This window comes from Nomia melanderi, chromosome 10 (genome assembly GCF_051020985.1).
Source record: "Nomia melanderi isolate GNS246 chromosome 10, iyNomMela1, whole genome shotgun sequence".
NCBI classification, from domain to species: domain Eukaryota; kingdom Metazoa; phylum Arthropoda; class Insecta; order Hymenoptera; family Halictidae; genus Nomia; species Nomia melanderi.
In genome coordinates this window covers 11,534,895-11,552,771 of record NC_135008.1, presented here as the reverse complement: position 1 = coordinate 11,552,771, position 17,877 = coordinate 11,534,895, and the positions used below count along the sequence as shown (strand labels likewise).

Below are 17,877 nucleotides of genomic sequence, written 5' to 3'. Positions count from 1 at the left end.
CCGAAAGTATCGATACTACAAATAATTGATATCGAAACAAAAGTATCGAATACTCCATTTACTCTGTGCATAAAATCTTAGAAGCTTGGACCACAAAAGTACATTGAATGTTAGAATTACTTTTATATTTTACAAAATATGCTACAACAATTCTGTTTATAAAAGGTACTTCTTTTATTTGCATTATACACTAGTTTTACGTAATTATCCGTTACATTACTGCACTTCTTTTATGATATAATAACCGTTACATGATATTATGCTATACTTGTGTTTGTCGAATGAGTATAGCCGAGGTATTGTAGAGGATAACATCAACAAACTGCTGACAATTAATAAATAATAGAAGTTGATTTGTTATCAAAACAATTTCTTTTAAGACTTATGTTGATTAGATATTTTGTACACCTTGTAATAGGTACTACATGTCTTCCAAAAGTAGGACCTTTTTTTCAATACCCTATATAATCTTTTAAAATATGTGGACAAAAAAAGTAAATATATACAAATTTACTTCCTTCATGAAATTAAGTTTAAAAAAAGAATTATCTCAATATTATCAATAAGATAATAAATTAAATTAATGTTATTTAAATTAATGTTTAAGAATTTATTGATAATATTGAGATAATTCTTCGTTATATATATCCTCGTCATCATATCATTTAAAAAATATAGTTTGTTATATACTTAAAAACTCTTATAGTAATGTTGGAACAAAACATTAAGATTTTGATTTAGAGTAATAGATTTACAAGCTGTATCTATAGATTGTATCATAGATGGTGTACCACAACTAAAAACTCCAATCCTATTAATCTAAAATAGAAAACATTATACAGAAAATGACTATTATGTTTCATGTAATATTAATAATATAATGGTATTAAAAATAAGCTGAAATGTTAATATTACTTACTGTAGGATGTAACTTTTGAACAGATATAAAAAACTCTGAAAACTTAGGTCGCCCAAAATGTGTTACTGCTTTCAAACCAGTAAATAAAGACTTATTTGATATTTTTTGAAAATGTCGTTCACAAATGTACTAAAAAATATTGAATCATTACTTTCTTTTTAATATTTTATGTATTCAAACATAAATAAACTTGTGCCTATACATATACAGTGTGTACCAGAATGTATAGCCATAAATTTTCTAATGAACTCAGCATACTAAAATAAGAAGAACAATTCGTGTAAACATTTGCCCCATCCAATTTTGATTACAGTCATTTCTATCTTCTAATATCTTTTTTTGACAAACTAGGCTCTTCGTTTAATCATTTATTGACAACATTTAAGATATCTTAGTCTGTCTTTGCTAGCTATTTTCTAAACTCTGCCTTGCAATATTTCTAAATCAGTTTAATAGATTCATTTGTAACAGCAGTCTACAGAAGAAGTTCCTAATACAGTTATTTAATCGTTTATATTTGAATTGATGGTAACAACAAATTGTTGAGAGTTGTAAAAGAACTGAAACAACATTAGCAATTTTGAACAGATCTAAAAATGAATGGTTAAATATCTAGAGGTTTATATATGAGTTAAAGATGGTCATTTCTGTATTTTAGGAATATGATTAGATAGGACAAATATTTATATGAATTTTTTTTTATTTTAATGTATTAATTATTGAATGCACTAGTGAAGTTCTTTCCACCCTTTACTTTTTGAATACCTTATGTAACTTACCAATAATATAGTTCGTAAATCAAATTTCTGATAAAATTGTGTAATAAAGATGTGACACAGTATAGTATTATTTATATCAGCATTTTCAATGTTTCTTATTATATCAACCATCCATTCAAACTGTTTTTGCGTTCTTGTTACCCAAAGAAAATAAACCTGTACATCAATATTAAATTAACTTTGAAAATTATTATCTTCAATATTATCTAAACTATTAAAAATTACTTTTTTACGACTCATATTTAATTCGTTATTTGTTTTATATACAATATCCTTTAATATTGATGCAAAAGGTGTAACTCCTATTCCACCTCCTATCATTATACTTAAATCATAATTATACCAATTTTGGTGGCATTGACCATAAGGACCATCTATATGGATCTATCGATAAGAAATACAAATTATGAAATATGCAAGGTCTAGTCAAATTTAATAGTGCATATACATACCATTGGTAATTCTTTTTTAAGCGTTACAGCAAGATCCAGTCTATTTCTAATTTTAGTAGTCCAAGATCCAACCGTTCTAATGTGTATGCTTAAATTTGACTCATGAGGTGCAGATGATAATGTGAACGGATGATATTCGCTTGTTTGTAACGCAGGACAAGCAACCCTAATCCACTGACCAGATTTATATTGAAAATTTGGAGGCTTGGGAAACATAATACAAATTACACCTGAAACATACATTTTTTTACATTTCCATAATTTTGAATGTGTACAGTACAAAAAAAGTTCAATTCTGAAAATGTATAATAAATTATAATTTACCTGATGGTAGTATATCTGCCTTTAATATTGATATTTCAATTGTTTTTCTTGTTACAGTAACAATCTTATCAATAATAAATAAAATTAATGGACCCAAAAGAAAATAATGGAAAAATGGTTCCTGTAATACAGTGAATATTATACTTTTATAACTAATAAAACTAAATTAGATATATATATATTAATTTTATGTGAAATAAATACTTGAACAAATCTTCCTGATCCATGCAGTAATATTAAGATATAGAAAACAGGATATAAAGAATGTATTGATGAAAACCAGTTATAAAAAATTCTACGTATGTTTGGTAAAGAACATAGATATATTAATCCTGTTATAATAGTTAAAAGGATTCCAGTTAATCCTGTTATTGTTTGAAAACACCAATAATGGAATTTAGGCAGTACATGTGTTCTGAAATATAAATTTTGTATTAGTATAGAAGCTTGTGTAGTATTCATTGTAAATTACTTACTGATGAAAATAATTAGGGAACAAGCATGTTAAGTCGTCAGCAGTTTGCGTTGAAATATGATAGAAGTTAAATCCATGGCCAATTATATGAAGTACTAAAGTTTTATGAGTAGTTGATGTTAATATAATTTGATTCAGTAATTAGTAATTTATTTAAATTGTAAAATACATTATAGTTACCTGTAAAAAGTAATCCCCAACAAGCAATGTACTTATGCATTTCAATCATAAAATCGAATGGTATGTACAATTGTAAAATAGTATCTCTAAAAAATGTAATTGTATTATGACACATTGTAATTAAAAGCGTTGAGTATGTAAACATTATTCCGGATGCTGCTCCTCTAGTTATTGCTAGACCATATCCTAAAATATGTCTTAAACCAGAGTGTTCACATTCCATAGAATAATCTATAATAAAGTTTTAATAAAACATAATGATATATTTTAAGATTACAAAAATTAAAAATATACTCACAATAATATCTCTCAAAAAAGGTACCAATAAGAATGAAAGTATATAAACATAGCCAAAATATTTGTAACTTTTTATTTGCAAGATATTTCATTAAAGGATACCAGTAGTCTTGAGAATATGGAATATCATCAACAATTTTTTCTATTTCATGTATATTATTTCTTTCTTGATGTATGTCTGTTTCTATTTTATTATCACCACCAATTCTAGTTCGCAATTCGTTTGGATCTGCATATAAACTTTCCATTGTTCTTTGCACTTCTCCCATAAAAGTTGATTTAGATGTAGATGCTCCAATATGTAATTTCTTATATTTTCCATTCGCGTTGATATTAAGTTCTAATTCCGCGCAATTTAACTTATCATTAAAATCGCTAAGGATTTGATGAAAATCTTGCAAATTTATAGTTTCCTTTATCGCTATATTTGCGTGGTCCATCATTGATTGCACCAAAGTTTCTAAATTATTATCAGTTATATCTGCATTAACTGTTTCCATAAGTGATCTAAAAATATCACAGCAAAAAAAAATTAAATTACTATCTAATATAATATGTAAATTTCATTTAAATTAATACCTTAGCATATTCTTGAAATCATCTTTTTTCAATCTTCCTGTTCCATTTATGTCATACATATCAAACATCAGTTTCACTTTTTCTTCCGCTGAACCTTTTAAAAATATAATCAACATATCAAGAAATTCTCTGAATGATATGAAACCATTTTTATCTTTATCGGTTAATTTAAATATCTGAAAATTGTATTTCATGTCTATTATATAATTACATATATAAAAATTTCATATTATTACCTTCCCAATAAATTCTGAATCTGGTGTCATACTCAGTGCTTCAGAAAATTCTATTATTGTTAACTCAGTATAAATTACTTCCTTTGCAACTGTTGAATCAATTTTTAACATTTCTTCTTCTGTGTGTACTATGTGAAGTGCCTTAATAATAAGTATAGAATGTGATGTCATTAGAAATGTTAAAATTCAGATGATGATTATATTGTAATGGTATATAATTTCTTGTTATACTTTGATTATTATACCTGTGCGAACACTACACGGAAAAATTGTTCCACTTTTTTTTGTCGACTTCTTTTAGTAACAGCTTGCTTGAACAATTCTTTAACTGTAATATTCTCACTTTCTTTTATTGAAATAGTCCTTAATTCCACAATAAACTTCTTCATAGTTCGAAGAAATAAGTGTTTCAAGTAATTAGTATCAAATTTTAGGACTAAATCATAATTATGATCCACCCTAATCATAACATAGTTACTATCAGAAGATATAAACACCTGTTGAATGACATAATTTTGCTTATAAGTTAGTGCCATCTATTTTATACTTTGTTTAGAAAATTTAAATATGTATTACATATACCATTATTATTGTGCAATTCGTCAAATCTATTGCTCGTATTATAAATCCTAAATAATTTTGTACTTCTATTTGTTTTTTCTCTACATTTAAAACAATAATTATAGGTCTCAATAGCAATTTTTTACCTTGCCATTCATTTGCTAGAAAAAAAAAGAAAAAAATGGCATTAAAGATGTACATTTAAATTCTAATCTCAGTACTTAAAAATGTACCTGTAAACATTGTAGGAGTTTGATCTTCATTCATTAAATGTGGTTCTCTGCACTCTGATTGGAATTGATCTTGATTATTTAATTTTATTCTTAATTGAAAATAAAATAGTGTTATACAACCTGTTAAGAAATTTTATTACGTTTTAATTGCCTTCGCAATACTATGAGAATTGTATATGTATATTATATCTTACAACAGAAAATAGTAGATAATCCCATAAATGTGAAAATAAACGATATATTACTATTGTAAAAGTAATCATACGTTGCAGGATTTGTACATTTATCAACATCGTCAATAGTAATCTGCTTGGCGTAGTAGCAGTTCATGTTCGTACCACTTTTTTTACATGTATTTTTTGTAATGATTTTATTTTCATAACAAGTTCGATGCATTTCTTTTCCTGAAATAAAAGAAACTTACATTAATGTTTAGAAAGAGATTTATATTAAGATTTAGAAAGAAATGTATTAACTAAGTTCAAATACCTGATTTAGGTACCCCAAAAGGTTTACTTGGAATATCATTATGTTCCATCGAAGTAACGCTTATCATTATATCATAAAATGAAAGATTTTCCAATCTTTTAATTTCATCAGAAGTGAAGAGTCTAACATATTTTGTTGCAAATTTTAATATGAAAAGAATGGAATATATATATCTAAAAATATTTTTTGTTTAATAAAATTGACTTACTTATTTTTTTTATTCTTATACCAAAATCTGTCTCCATTACGTATACGTTCAAATTGATCAAATATGATAGCTTGAAATAATTCTCCAGGCCCATCTGTTGTTTCTAAAATTCCTCCCACCCATAAATCGACATTGTCAAAGGAAAAATTATGTAGTTTCAAAAATGTATGTTTAATCTTGACATGAAACATGAAATGATAATGTTGTTATAAATGCGAATTAATTAATTGAATTAAGAATACATGCACATATTCAATACATACTTCTTTTCCTACGTTTTTAAAATGAGATTCATTATTAACTCTTCCTAAATTATATGCCATCCGAACAGTATTATAATCTGGAAGGCCATGATCGCGGCCTCTTTGTATATTGAGTGCCATTAAGTCTCTTCTTGAAAATTCAAGTGGGCCAAATAAACTACCTCTTAAGTCCTCTACTATTTTATGATCTTCTTCTTCGCATAGTTGAATAGACATTCCCATTATTAATTTTTCTATATCAATAATACCTTCTATTTTTGTCATATTTTCAAAAATGGAATTCTGCACAAATATGTTACTGATTTAAAATAATATAAACAATTGATAAGTCATTATAATATATACCTCTGACATCCAATAGTTATTACATGTTCTAATTGCTCTAGAATTTTGCTTTATTTTACAACCATTTTTTCCGTAGTCTCTCAAATATACACCTATTAAAACAAATTGTTTAATATTAATATTTTTATAATTATATTTTATAGAAAAGTATATGTTTCTATTTTTTAAAAAAAATTGACATTCCATGAAATAAGAAATAACAACAAATAGTGAAGTAAGCTATGAAAACCTATTTGCGTATATTTTTATATATAATACTAATTGTAATATGTATAACATTTATTTCATAAAAAAATAAAAAATATATATATAGTTTTGAGAAGTACCTGGTGGCACCAAAGTGTGACCAAATCGGAAGGCTGCAGCTTGGAAGAATTGATCAATTTGTGGATCAATAGTTGGATTGTAACCTTTTAAAATTTATTAAAATTACACAAAACCAAAATAAAGGTCATTTTACTTAGAAAAACTATAAAAATATAATTTTATTAACAAATTACCAGTATACTTAGGAAGTTTTTTTCCCAACCATTCGGGTAACCATTCGTTTGTAACAATGTGTTGCTGTGTTGCTATTACCCATTTACGTGCTTCGTTGTAAATTTTTTCTCCAGACCAGTTAGGTTGTTTGTGCCTTATATAATTTGCTATATGATTGTGCCATCTAAACCAAATTATACCAAGTGAAAGAAGGAATGGATTTTCATTACCTCTTGGATTTCCTAATTCTATAACATATAAATGCATCATATTGATTTTAATAATTATATCTAATCTTGTAAAATGAATTGTTTACATCCCTTGAAAAATGCGATATTATCAAATATATTGTGTATTTTTCAAAGAAACCAATACAGATTTATAAAAAAAATGAGTGTAAGAGATGCATTAAACGCAGCTCTTGACGAAGAATTAGAGAGAGATGAAAAAGTATTTATTTTGGGAGAAGAAGTGGCACAATATGATGGTGCTTATAAAATAACAAAAGGTCTATGGAAGAAATATGGAGATAAAAGATTAATCGATACACCTATCACAGAAAGTGGATTTTGTGGTATTGCTATTGGAGCAGCACTTGCTGGTTTAAGACCGATATGTGAATTTATGACATTCAATTTTTCATTACAAGCTATAGACCGTATTATAAATGGAGCAGCTAAAAACTTATATATGAGTGCGGGAAAATTTAATGTGCCTATTGTATTTCGTGGGCCAAATGGTAATGCTAAAGGTTTAGCGGCACAACATTCTCAATGTTTTGGGGCATGGTACATGAGTTGTCCTGGTTTGAAAGTTATGTCACCTACAACTTCTGAAGATTATAGAGGATGTTTGAAAACTGCTGTTCGAGATCCTGATCCAGTTGTATTTTTAGAAAGTGAAGTACTTTATAACACTACATTTCCTGTATCGGATGAAGCTATGGACAAAGACTTTGTAATACCGATTGGTAAAGCTAAAATTGAGAAACTGGGTAAACATATTACATTAACTTCACATGGTCAGGGTACACTTTATACACTACGAGCAGCTGAAATTCTAGCAAAAGAGGGAATAGAAGCAGAAGTTATTAATTTACGTTCTCTGAGACCACTAGATTGGGAAACAATATTCAAATCAGTTTCAAAAACGCATAGACTAATGACAGTTGAGCTGGGATGGCCTACATGTGGAGTAGGTTCTGAGATAGTGGCTACTGTTATGGAAAATCCAGTATTTTTTCAACTTGATGCGCCAGCCATTCGCTGTACAGGTATCGATGTACCTATGCCGTATGCAGAAAATATTGAATATGAATGTATACCCAAAGACCATCATATTGCAGAGTTTGCTAAGAAAATTTGTGGTATAAGTATATAAATGTTATAATATTTTAAAAATAAATTTCCACTTACTAAAAAATCGTTCAACTTCTTCTGTATAATGTTGCATAATATATTCATGATGGTGAATCGGAGGTGGTGGATTGAACATAGGCAACTTATCAGTATTATATTCGGGATATAAATTCTCATGAGAAGCTGCTAATAATCCATTAGGATCAAAAGTGCCATTTGTGTAGGTTCTTAGAACGTTAGACCATGCTTTTGAAGTACCATAAATGAGTCCTCCATCCAAAAAGGGGGTTATTTCATTTAACTGCAATGTTTATATGTTATTTTAAAATTATGTATATATTTCGTTTAATATTAAGACAAATGTTGCATATTAAATTGAATTTCAAAACCTGTTGACGCGGATTATTAGGGTTGTGTCCAGTTCTCTTATCGTAACGTGTACGTAATACTGGCATTTCAGAATGTCCAAGTTTTGTTCTATAATGATGATTATTTGGAATTTTAATATTAAAGTATTCTGGTGGACATGCGGGTCTTTGTGCATCCAAAATTTCTTCCACAATATGTTGTCCTGTTGATGTTATAATATTGATTTATAGTAACAATTACTTATAGTTAAGATAATAAACAGTTTAATTAAAATTTCATTTACTCTTAATGATTTAATATTTCACAACATACCAAAAAATACAAGTAATACATTTTTTCCTGTTTTCGACTTAGAACCAATATCACCATTAAGTAGTTTCTCACTCAATTCTAATGGTTCTGGTCTATTATACCCTGAAGGTTTATATACACCGTCTTCATAAGCAGCAGGCCATCTTCTTAACAAAGGCGTATCAACAGCTCCTAATTCTGGATGTCCAATATTGTTATACCATCCATCATATCCAGCATATTCTATTACGTAAGTTTTAAAATTTGTTTTATTACACCCGTTATCTCCCCAGCAGCCGGTAAATAACCATTCTAATAATCTTCCTTTGTCATTATCAAAATCATCCTTCTCTGGTTTATTACCTTTAAGTCATTTATTCTCAAATAATTTATAAATTTATTAATATTTATTTAAACTAATACAGTATCAACTGTATAATAACAGATTATGTGGAATATTATATTATTATTAAAACACATACTTACAGTGTAAACATACAAAAGTAGTTGAATTTGTTGTTTTACTGTAGCTAAATATAATACAATAGAAAATAATAATTAAATTATATAAAATATGCATATTTTATCTTGATGATAATAATAAGTAATAACTATGAAAGCATTCGTTAACACACTGAAATTGAATTATCTGTTCTAGCTTTGCACTCGTACAAAATAAGAGTTGAGGAAAAGAAAAAACCAGCATATATATATACATATATAATATATTCATAATGTCTACATCTGCTGTATGATAAGAAACCACAGGAAGCCAAAAAGAATGAATCATGATTCTTATCAAATATATAACCAAGGATATACTTTAAAATAATATGAGTATTTTAAGAAAATCAATATTAAATTTATATTTAGTATGTACATAATACAATAACAATGTATGAACCACGAAAAAAGATTTTTTGGTTTGCATTAATTACTAGAATAATAGTTTTAAGTTTACAATTTATTTTTAATATTGCGTGTCCTGATCATTATGCAGATGCATTTAGAAGTCCTAGCGATAAATTTCAAAAAGTGTCATTATATGATAATATAATTACATTATTATTTAATGGTCTCACCCGATGGGATGGTGAATATTTTATACATATTGCCAAATATGGTTATACTTATGAAAATACTTTAGTATTTTATCCATTATATCCTATGCTAATTCGAGTTATAGCTGCTTTCATTAGAAAAGTATTCTTTTTATTAAATGTTAAGAGTTCCATAATTATTGCCAGCATATTTTTTAATAGCATATGTTTTATAAAATCTGCTGTTATATTTTATGACCTTAGTAAAGTAGTATTAAGAAAAACAAACGCAGCCTACAAAGCAGCAGTACTTTATTGCATAAATCCAGCTACTATATTTTTTTCAGCTATTTATTCAGAGTCGTTATTTGCTTATTTAACATATTATAGCATGTTAAGATCTATTAAACTGGATTTATATGTAGCCTTTCCAATAGGTTTATCTATTCTTACAAGATCAAATGGTATGGTTAATATTGGTTTTCCTGTATATTTTCAATTAAAAAGACTGTGTGATCGTTTTTTAACAGAGCATGAAAATTTTTCATTAAGAGCTTTAAGCCAATTTCTATTTAAAATAAGTACGTTAAGAAGTATTTGTTTAATGAGTAATACAATAATTATATCAATAGCTCCATTAGTCTTATTGCAAATATATAATTATATTATATTTTGTGTTCCTCATTCAGATAAAGTATTCATTCCTGACCATATTCTTAACCATAGTATGATAAATAACTTTAAATTACCAGGTAATAATAACATAGATTGGTGTAATGCTTCACTTCCAATAGCATATTCTTATGTACAAAAAAAGTATTGGAATGTAGGTTTTCTTAAATACTATACGATTAAACAAATACCAAATTTTATTTTAGCACTTCCAGTATTATATATCATGATTAAATGTATTAAAGAGTATTTTATTGAGCACAGACAATACTTTTGTACATTGGGTCTCATTGTAGGAGTTGATAAAACAGAATTTGCTAAAACAAAGAAATATCCTGCTGAAATATTAGTTTTTATCATTCATGGTTTGTTCATGACAGTATTTTGCATTTTTGTTGTGCACATTCAAGTAAGCACACGTTTACTATGTTCAGCAAGCCCTTTAGTCTATTGGTATTGTGCTTTAATTATGTGTCATACACCACATTATAATGATAATAGAGCTTACGAAAGTGTAGAAAATATGAACTCAAAATGGAAAGTATTTATCTTGACCCAAAATGAATATACTTTGAAGGATAAGCTAATATTAACCTACTTTCTGGGATATGTAATTATAGGATGTTTCATGTTTTCAAATTTTTTACCATGGACATAATTTACATACATCTATGCTCTGTATACATTACGTTACATAAACTTTAATAAATTTAATGTGATGTACATTATTTATATAAACACATGATTACATAAATAGTTAATATTTACAGAAATGTAAAATATATATTATAATATTTTATAACCATGAATACAATTTAATGTAAATTTTTATCGTGCATTAAATAATTATGTAGTAATACGTGTATGAATTTAAATTACTTAATATGTGACTTTTTATGTTTAAGTATTTCAATTGGTGTTAGATATAATGTCTTTGCACAATCTGAACATTCATATACTTGTGTATTGGGTTTGTGTGGTGTTTTTATATAACTTTCTTTTGTATCCGTTGTATGTTTTACACAAGATTCTTGATGTTGTAACTTCTCTATGCTAGTGAGAATAGCTTGCATATTACAGTTTTGACATTGCCACTCATTTTCTAACATTTCTGTATAAAGTTTGTAACTCCATTCTGTTTCTTTTAAACTAAAAAATAAAAGTTATAGTCATTGTATTTTACAAATACAGTAAATATAATATTCAATAACTTACCAGTTATATGTTATTATATTTGACACCTGAACACCTCCTTTAACTGGATTAGGAACTGCTATAAAATCAGATTGAAAAGGATTTGGATCTATAGGTATAATATTTTCTGAACTTCCTACATATATTATTTTAAGATCCGCTGGTAACAGTCGCTTTACTGTATATGGTATCGTTGTGTGCATGTATTCAATTAATTCTTGAGTAAGCGTATATTCAACTTCATTAAAATCTTGCATATCTTTATCACTAGTATTTAAATCTATAAAATGTTTATCTATAATATGTTACCTTAAAAATCATATTCAATTTTAACACTACTAGTTCATAAATGGATTTTATTTTGTACCTTGTAATTGTTGATTTAACAAAAGATCCCATTTATTTCGTAATTTAGTAGCTTTTATTAATAAAGTTTGGCCAGTATCGGGTACAGGAAATTCTAATGCTAACCATGAGTCACATACCATACTGTAAAATGGAAACGATATTTATATGTATAAACAAGTTTTGAAATTAATTATACTGTGTACTATATTTACTTACACTGAAAAAGTCCTGTTCGTGTGAATTTCGTTTGCAAATAAAAGTAATGTCTGTGCAGCAGGCATCCTAACTGTGTTCACCAAATAAGGCTTTGTCGTTTCCAAAAGAGATCTGTTAATTATAATTAAGTATATATCTAAATAACTGTAATAAAATAATTACTCATCATAATAATCATTTTTATTAAAAACTTACAGATACGCTAATATTGTATGTTTCGAACTAACAGGAGTTTTACTTTTAAATCCTGATATCGAAACAATATCAGTTTCTTCCAATTGTAATACTTGCGGATGATTTCCAAAGAAGCTCATTGGATGTAATGCTACATATGGTTTTGCTTTTGTATGAAATAATTGCTCAGTTGTTGACTGCAAAGTCATGTATTACTTTCAAAAAAATAATTGCTATTTTAAATAAGCAAAATGATGTTACCTTACAATAATTAAATTCATCTGCACACGCAAATTGCGGGTACAAACCACTGCATAATATTATTTTCAACATTGTTAAGTCTTTGTAACTACACGCAGTAGCTGCTGTCAATAAATCTTGAACTTGACTTGAATCATTTTTCATTCGAAACTCAACATCTTTTATATCAATTCCATCCTCATCGTGAGCGCTATCTTCTGAGTATATATTAAATGTTTCTAGCTTTAGTTGTTTCCGCTTTCTAGGCGCCTTTTGTTTGTAAGTTCTTTTTAATGACTTCAAAAGCTTCAATTCTCCGTATCTTATAGCACGTTCTGCACTAGACATAGAAGAATTTAGTTCAGGAAGATTTTTCAGTAAATTACAATCCTGTAATAAATTAACTTAATATAATAAACCTTTTGATAAACTATAACAAATGTAATAAATTTACGCTAATAAGGTATCAATAACCTGAAGTAATTCTTTAAATTGCGTCCTCAATTTTATCATTTCATAAAATCTTTGTTCTTCTAGACCTCTTCTTTTACACCATTTTTTACTATTACTTCCACTACCCATTGATTCTTGAGAGCTTTGTTGTTTTACTTCTAACCACTCTCTGAATGCATTTAATAGGGTTATTGGATCACCATGATCAGATTCCAATGTTTTCCTAGATGTCTTTAACATTTTTAATCACTGCATAAAATCAGATTGTTTAAAATTGAAATGTATACATTACATTCCGTTACCTCACACTCTGAGTCTCTATATGCTCTGTTTGTAAATGGTGTTTGTATGCTTAATGCTGCAGCTAATGATAATACTGGTTCTACTTGATGGAAAATTGAGCCCATTATTAACATTTTTCCTATTGTTATGTCAACAGGTAAACGAGCAAGTGTTTTTCCAATGCATGTTATTTTTTCATCATCTGTGAGAGCACCCTAAAATAAAAAACCTACAATGTAATTATCATTTATCTTACCATTGGATAGAAATGTAACCAATATATACTAACATGCTCTTTCAATGATAATATAGAATTTTCTATACTTTCAGCAGGAGGTGGTTCTATGAACGGAAATTTTCTTGTGTCTGGAAGTCCCATTGCTATCATTTGTAAAAGTAATGAATCTAAGGGCACACGTTGTAATTCTGGTGTTGAGTATTTTTCCAAAGCTGTGTATTCTTCTTCCGAGTATAATCTGTATGAAAATATTTATTGTTGTTTTAAATTATTTATACTAAATTATGAAAACATTGTAAGTTATGCATTTATAAAAAATATATATATATATATATATACACCTATATATACAATACATATATATACCTATAACACACACCAGGTCCTGTCCTACCAGCTCTTCCTTTTCTTTGCTCTGCACTGGCTTTGCTAATCCAAAATTCCTTGAGTCGTTGCATTTTGCACGATGGATCATAATTCATTTCTTTTACCTTTCCACTATCAGCAACAAATCTGATTCCATCTATGGTAATCGAGGTTTCTGCGATATTAGTAGATACAATACATTTTCTTGCATTATCAGGAGGATAATCAAATACCTTCAAGAAGAAATTGTATTTAGATAATATTATACTTTTAATAAACATATTATTTAAAATGTAAAAAATGATTACGAAATTTTACTTTGTCTTGTTCATTAATAGATAGACTGCTATGAAGTGGTAAAACAATCCAATTGTTTTTTTTCTGACTATACTCTTTTGCAGCATCTACAACTGCAACAATTTCACTCATCCCGCTTAGAAATATTAGTAAATCACCCTTTTCGTTCACTAAAAATACATATTATTAATATAACACACCCAGAAATGAAATTTCATATATAATATATCTTCTACCTGAATATTTTTGGTCAATTAATTGCATTATTTGTATATAAGGACTTGGATTGAATCTATCATTTTTATACCGAACATCTTCAATGCTAACAGGTCTATATATTAACTGTATTGGATACAGTCTTCCAGGAACCTATGTATTATAATTCATTATTGAAATTATTTATGTTTTTAAATATTGTTGAAAAGTAATTTTTCATTAAAACATACTTGTATTATTTTAACATCTTCTTTTGCAAAGTAATTACCGAAGAGTTCAATATTAATTGTGGCAGACATAAGCACTAATTTTATATCGTGCTTCTGATTAATAATACATTTCATAATACCAAGGAGAAAATCTCCATGTAAATGGCGTTCATGTACTTCATCCAATACAATCACATCATAAGGTAATGATTCAGATTCACTGGATAACTACATAGAAGATATATCAGTACTTATATTTTTAATATAATATTCAATGTTAAATTATTGTTTACTAAAATCTTATTTTTACCTGCCTCAGGAGAAGACCTTCTGTTATAAACGTAATTCTAGTATCTTGACTTCTTTGTTTTTCAAAACGAATTTGATAACCGACATGATTATAATTTTCTGTTAATGTTTCAAAAGCAACACGTTTAGCTAAAGATATACACGCTATTCTTCTGGGTTGAGTACATGCTACAAACAGTTAATCATCAATTAAATTAATTAATATTTATACAGAATAACAAAACATTTACAATTTTACATATAATTCTGCCTACCAATTTTTTGATAATTAGCCGCATATAAATACTGAGGCACTTGCGTAGATTTCCCACAGCCAGTATCACCAGCTATAATGACTACTCGCTCATTTTTTACTGCTTGAATAATCTCATTTTTGTATTGACTAACTGGTAAGTTTGCTTGAGATTCTCTAAGCTTTTTTAGTTTTGCAAATTTTTCTTTTTGTTTAAAATCCAAATATAAAACAAGTATACTTTGAAATTTCAATAATCTTTCTTTTGTCAAGATTTCAATAAGTGGAATCCTTGAAAATAATTCATTGAAACTAAAGCTTAATTTAAAATTTATACAATGTAATTTATGATATACTTCTGGTACACCAATTTTGTTTAGAGTAAAATTAGGAGATATATCTGAAGTATTAAGTTTCTTTTGCACAGCTTCGTATTTATTAACAAATTTCCAAAAATCTTCAGTATCTTGTATTAGGTTTAAATTTCTTGAAAATATTTTATTGAATTCATATTTATATTTAGTGAAACAAAAATTTTCATAATTTTTTTCATATTTACTGCATACTTCTTGAGAAGAATACTTTTCTCTAAAATCCATATTTTTTTACCAAAATATAGTTTGGATGATATTATTGATTCCTTCTTATATTCTTTTTACGGTATCGGCATTTATATTAAAATTTCTTATATGAGGTCTATGAATTCATTTGAATTAAAGAAAACGTTTCGTAATTCTTTTGTATTGTAACCTTAAAATTGTTTAGTTTGAATACTTATTTTTTTACAATACAACATGGGTATTACCACAGACAAGGTATAGAATAAACATAAGCAATATAAAATTTTGTCACACGTTCTCAGGAGCCTAGGAACCCTTTACCATTTTTGTATCACGCCCTGTCATATCGACTTCGATTGGTTTTGCATGGCAGCACTATAAGTAATAAGAATTAGAATCAAAAATATTAGACGCAGACTTAAAATACGTATCTTAGAAATTTGAAGACATGGCACCATTGTAATAGATATGTTCGTATGCTGCTTTACCATATTTATTACTTGGTTAACTTCAATCATTTTGCTTGATGTAGTTTTCCTATTGGCTGCCCTCTAGACGTACAAGGCGGGCAAAATCCTGATTTTTTTACACAGTCGATAACTCGGAACATATGACTCCGAGTCCCATAAGGTTGCGATGTCTATCCTATACCTCGTCTGTGGTATTACTATTTATTTCTTATATTTTTTATTATTCATTTGTCTTTTCTACGTACGCACAAAAATAAACAAAATAATTGTCCGTCTTGTTTCGATATTTCAACAAGCTCTACACATACAATTTCGGTATGTTCCAATCCAAATAGATATGAAATATGGTATCGATATTTTTACTCGTTACTTGTATCGAAAGAAAACATCGATATCTACTCAGTATCGAAATGAGAGTATGCACACTTATTTGTTTTGATATTGAATAGGTATCGCAATTAAAAGTATCGATCCCTTACATGTATTTATTTAGACAGGATCATACTTTACTTGTTGGTAAATACTAATTGCGTGAAGTGTATTTCATACGTATTTTGATTTATTTTCGTGATAGTTTAAATGTTAACAATAAAGAAGATTTAAGTAATTATTTAATTTTATACTTAACTTAAACTTAAATGTAAATTACTATATAAATATCTATTTGTCATATTGTAGAATTGATAACACAACCCTTCTTCAATCATCGAAAAATGTACACAATCTTTAAGGTTATGTCTCCTCCAAATGTCATCACATTTCGTAAATTATTTAAAATAAATCATGATATTATGATGTATTTAAACAGTTCTCTTCATACACGTGTGTATTTAAAATATAAACTATGATATTAGTGTGTCAAATATTACTGTTATCATTGTTTCAGAAATTCAAATATTATTTACGAAGAAAGATGATGCTGAGAGTCCTAGAATGCGCGAATTTAGAAAAAAGTTACGAGAACGTACACCTATAGGTACAATATTATTCAATAAAGAATATATATTAGAAATTTATAAAATTATTGTTAATAAAATAACAATTTGATAAATGACAGAAAAACTGCCAGAATTAGAGGAAGGGACACATCCTTATCAAGAAAAAGAACCATTAAAACCTTTTCCAAATAATACCAATCCTGAAACAGGTGAAGTTGGAGGACCACGAGGACCAGAACCTACTCGTTACGGTGATTGGGAAAGGAAAGGGCGAGTTACGGATTTTTAAATAATGATCTGTTCCATAAAGAAATATGTAATAAAATAGTTTAATGTACAGTGTATATCATGCACATAAAAATATATATGCTTCGTATTTGTAAAGTATTATTGTTATAATATAGAAAGCAATGTATATACATTATAAAAAAGTAAAAGCTAATGTATATAGAGAATTATGAAAAAAGATTTTGTTGCTATGCATTATCCACTTTTTTAAAATGATTTCTTACCTGTAAATTTTATTTCTAATACTGTAAGTACAATAATATTAAAACCGTATTAACATTACGATAATTTGTTGAA

The 17,877-nt window shown here is 27.5% G+C and overlaps 5 protein-coding genes across 12 annotated transcripts; 3 read left to right on the top strand and 2 right to left on the bottom strand.

Annotated features, from left to right (window-relative positions):
* Nucleotides 1-41: 41 nt before the first annotated feature.
* LOC116428719 (dual oxidase 1-like) lies at nucleotides 42-9,500 on the bottom strand. Of its 2 annotated transcripts, none has more exons than XM_076371527.1 (26): nucleotides 9,325-9,500; nucleotides 8,860-9,201; nucleotides 8,568-8,749; nucleotides 8,236-8,479; nucleotides 6,841-7,068; nucleotides 6,667-6,750; nucleotides 6,341-6,432; nucleotides 5,996-6,277; nucleotides 5,733-5,908; nucleotides 5,525-5,646; nucleotides 5,230-5,454; nucleotides 5,036-5,155; nucleotides 4,824-4,963; nucleotides 4,487-4,738; nucleotides 4,242-4,382; nucleotides 4,006-4,181; nucleotides 3,428-3,933; nucleotides 3,130-3,360; nucleotides 2,951-3,044; nucleotides 2,679-2,889; nucleotides 2,475-2,595; nucleotides 2,151-2,380; nucleotides 1,924-2,082; nucleotides 1,699-1,854; nucleotides 920-1,048; nucleotides 42-819 (listed from the first exon to the last, which is right to left on the bottom strand). In XM_076371527.1, the coding sequence occupies exons 1-26, from the start codon at nucleotides 9,416-9,418 to the stop codon at nucleotides 691-693; spliced, it is 4,866 nt and encodes a 1,621-aa protein (XP_076227642.1). In that variant the 5' UTR covers nucleotides 9,419-9,500; the 3' UTR covers nucleotides 42-690. The 2 variants fall into 2 exon arrangements, with proteins under 2 accessions (XP_076227642.1, XP_031836587.1); XM_031980727.2 differs by having other exon boundaries at nucleotides 45-819; nucleotides 5,230-5,439.
* On the top strand, nucleotides 7,030-8,244 carry LOC116428724 (pyruvate dehydrogenase E1 component subunit beta, mitochondrial). Its single transcript, XM_031980744.2, has one exon. The coding sequence runs from the start codon at nucleotides 7,124-7,126 to the stop codon at nucleotides 8,198-8,200; it is 1,077 nt and encodes a 358-aa protein (XP_031836604.1). The 5' UTR covers nucleotides 7,030-7,123; the 3' UTR covers nucleotides 8,201-8,244.
* Nucleotides 9,501-9,732: 232 nt separating the features above from the next.
* Nucleotides 9,733-11,208, top strand: PIG-V (phosphatidylinositol glycan anchor biosynthesis class V). Its single transcript, XM_031980731.2, has one exon. The coding sequence runs from the start codon at nucleotides 9,733-9,735 to the stop codon at nucleotides 11,206-11,208; it is 1,476 nt and encodes a 491-aa protein (XP_031836591.1).
* Nucleotides 11,209-11,231: 23 nt separating this feature from the next.
* On the bottom strand, nucleotides 11,232-16,735 carry LOC116428721 (putative ATP-dependent RNA helicase DHX34). Of its 3 annotated transcripts, none has more exons than XM_031980728.2 (16): nucleotides 16,340-16,735; nucleotides 15,347-16,259; nucleotides 15,094-15,260; nucleotides 14,805-15,011; nucleotides 14,595-14,727; nucleotides 14,380-14,528; nucleotides 14,062-14,294; nucleotides 13,747-13,933; nucleotides 13,478-13,672; nucleotides 13,197-13,406; nucleotides 12,744-13,112; nucleotides 12,504-12,679; nucleotides 12,309-12,419; nucleotides 12,112-12,233; nucleotides 11,766-12,024; nucleotides 11,232-11,699 (listed from the first exon to the last, which is right to left on the bottom strand). In XM_031980728.2, the coding sequence occupies exons 2-16, from the start codon at nucleotides 15,921-15,923 to the stop codon at nucleotides 11,426-11,428; spliced, it is 3,369 nt and encodes a 1,122-aa protein (XP_031836588.1). In that variant the 5' UTR covers nucleotides 15,924-16,259; nucleotides 16,340-16,735; the 3' UTR covers nucleotides 11,232-11,425. The 3 variants fall into 3 exon arrangements, with proteins under 3 accessions (XP_031836588.1, XP_031836589.1, XP_031836590.1); XM_031980729.2 differs by having other exon boundaries at nucleotides 16,373-16,735; XM_031980730.2 differs by having other exon boundaries at nucleotides 15,347-16,735.
* LOC116428726 (succinate dehydrogenase assembly factor 4, mitochondrial) lies at nucleotides 16,444-17,778 on the top strand. Of its 5 annotated transcripts, none has more exons than XM_031980749.2 (4): nucleotides 16,529-16,669; nucleotides 17,033-17,176; nucleotides 17,241-17,330; nucleotides 17,412-17,778. In XM_031980749.2, the coding sequence occupies exons 2-4, from the start codon at nucleotides 17,068-17,070 to the stop codon at nucleotides 17,579-17,581; spliced, it is 369 nt and encodes a 122-aa protein (XP_031836609.1). In that variant the 5' UTR covers nucleotides 16,529-16,669; nucleotides 17,033-17,067; the 3' UTR covers nucleotides 17,582-17,778. The 5 variants fall into 5 exon arrangements, with proteins under 5 accessions (XP_031836611.1, XP_031836609.1, XP_031836610.1 ...); XM_031980747.2 differs by lacking the exon at nucleotides 16,529-16,669 and adding an exon at nucleotides 16,734-16,870; XM_031980748.2 differs by lacking the exon at nucleotides 16,529-16,669 and adding an exon at nucleotides 16,766-16,957.
* The last annotated feature ends 99 nt before the right edge of the window (nucleotides 17,779-17,877 follow it).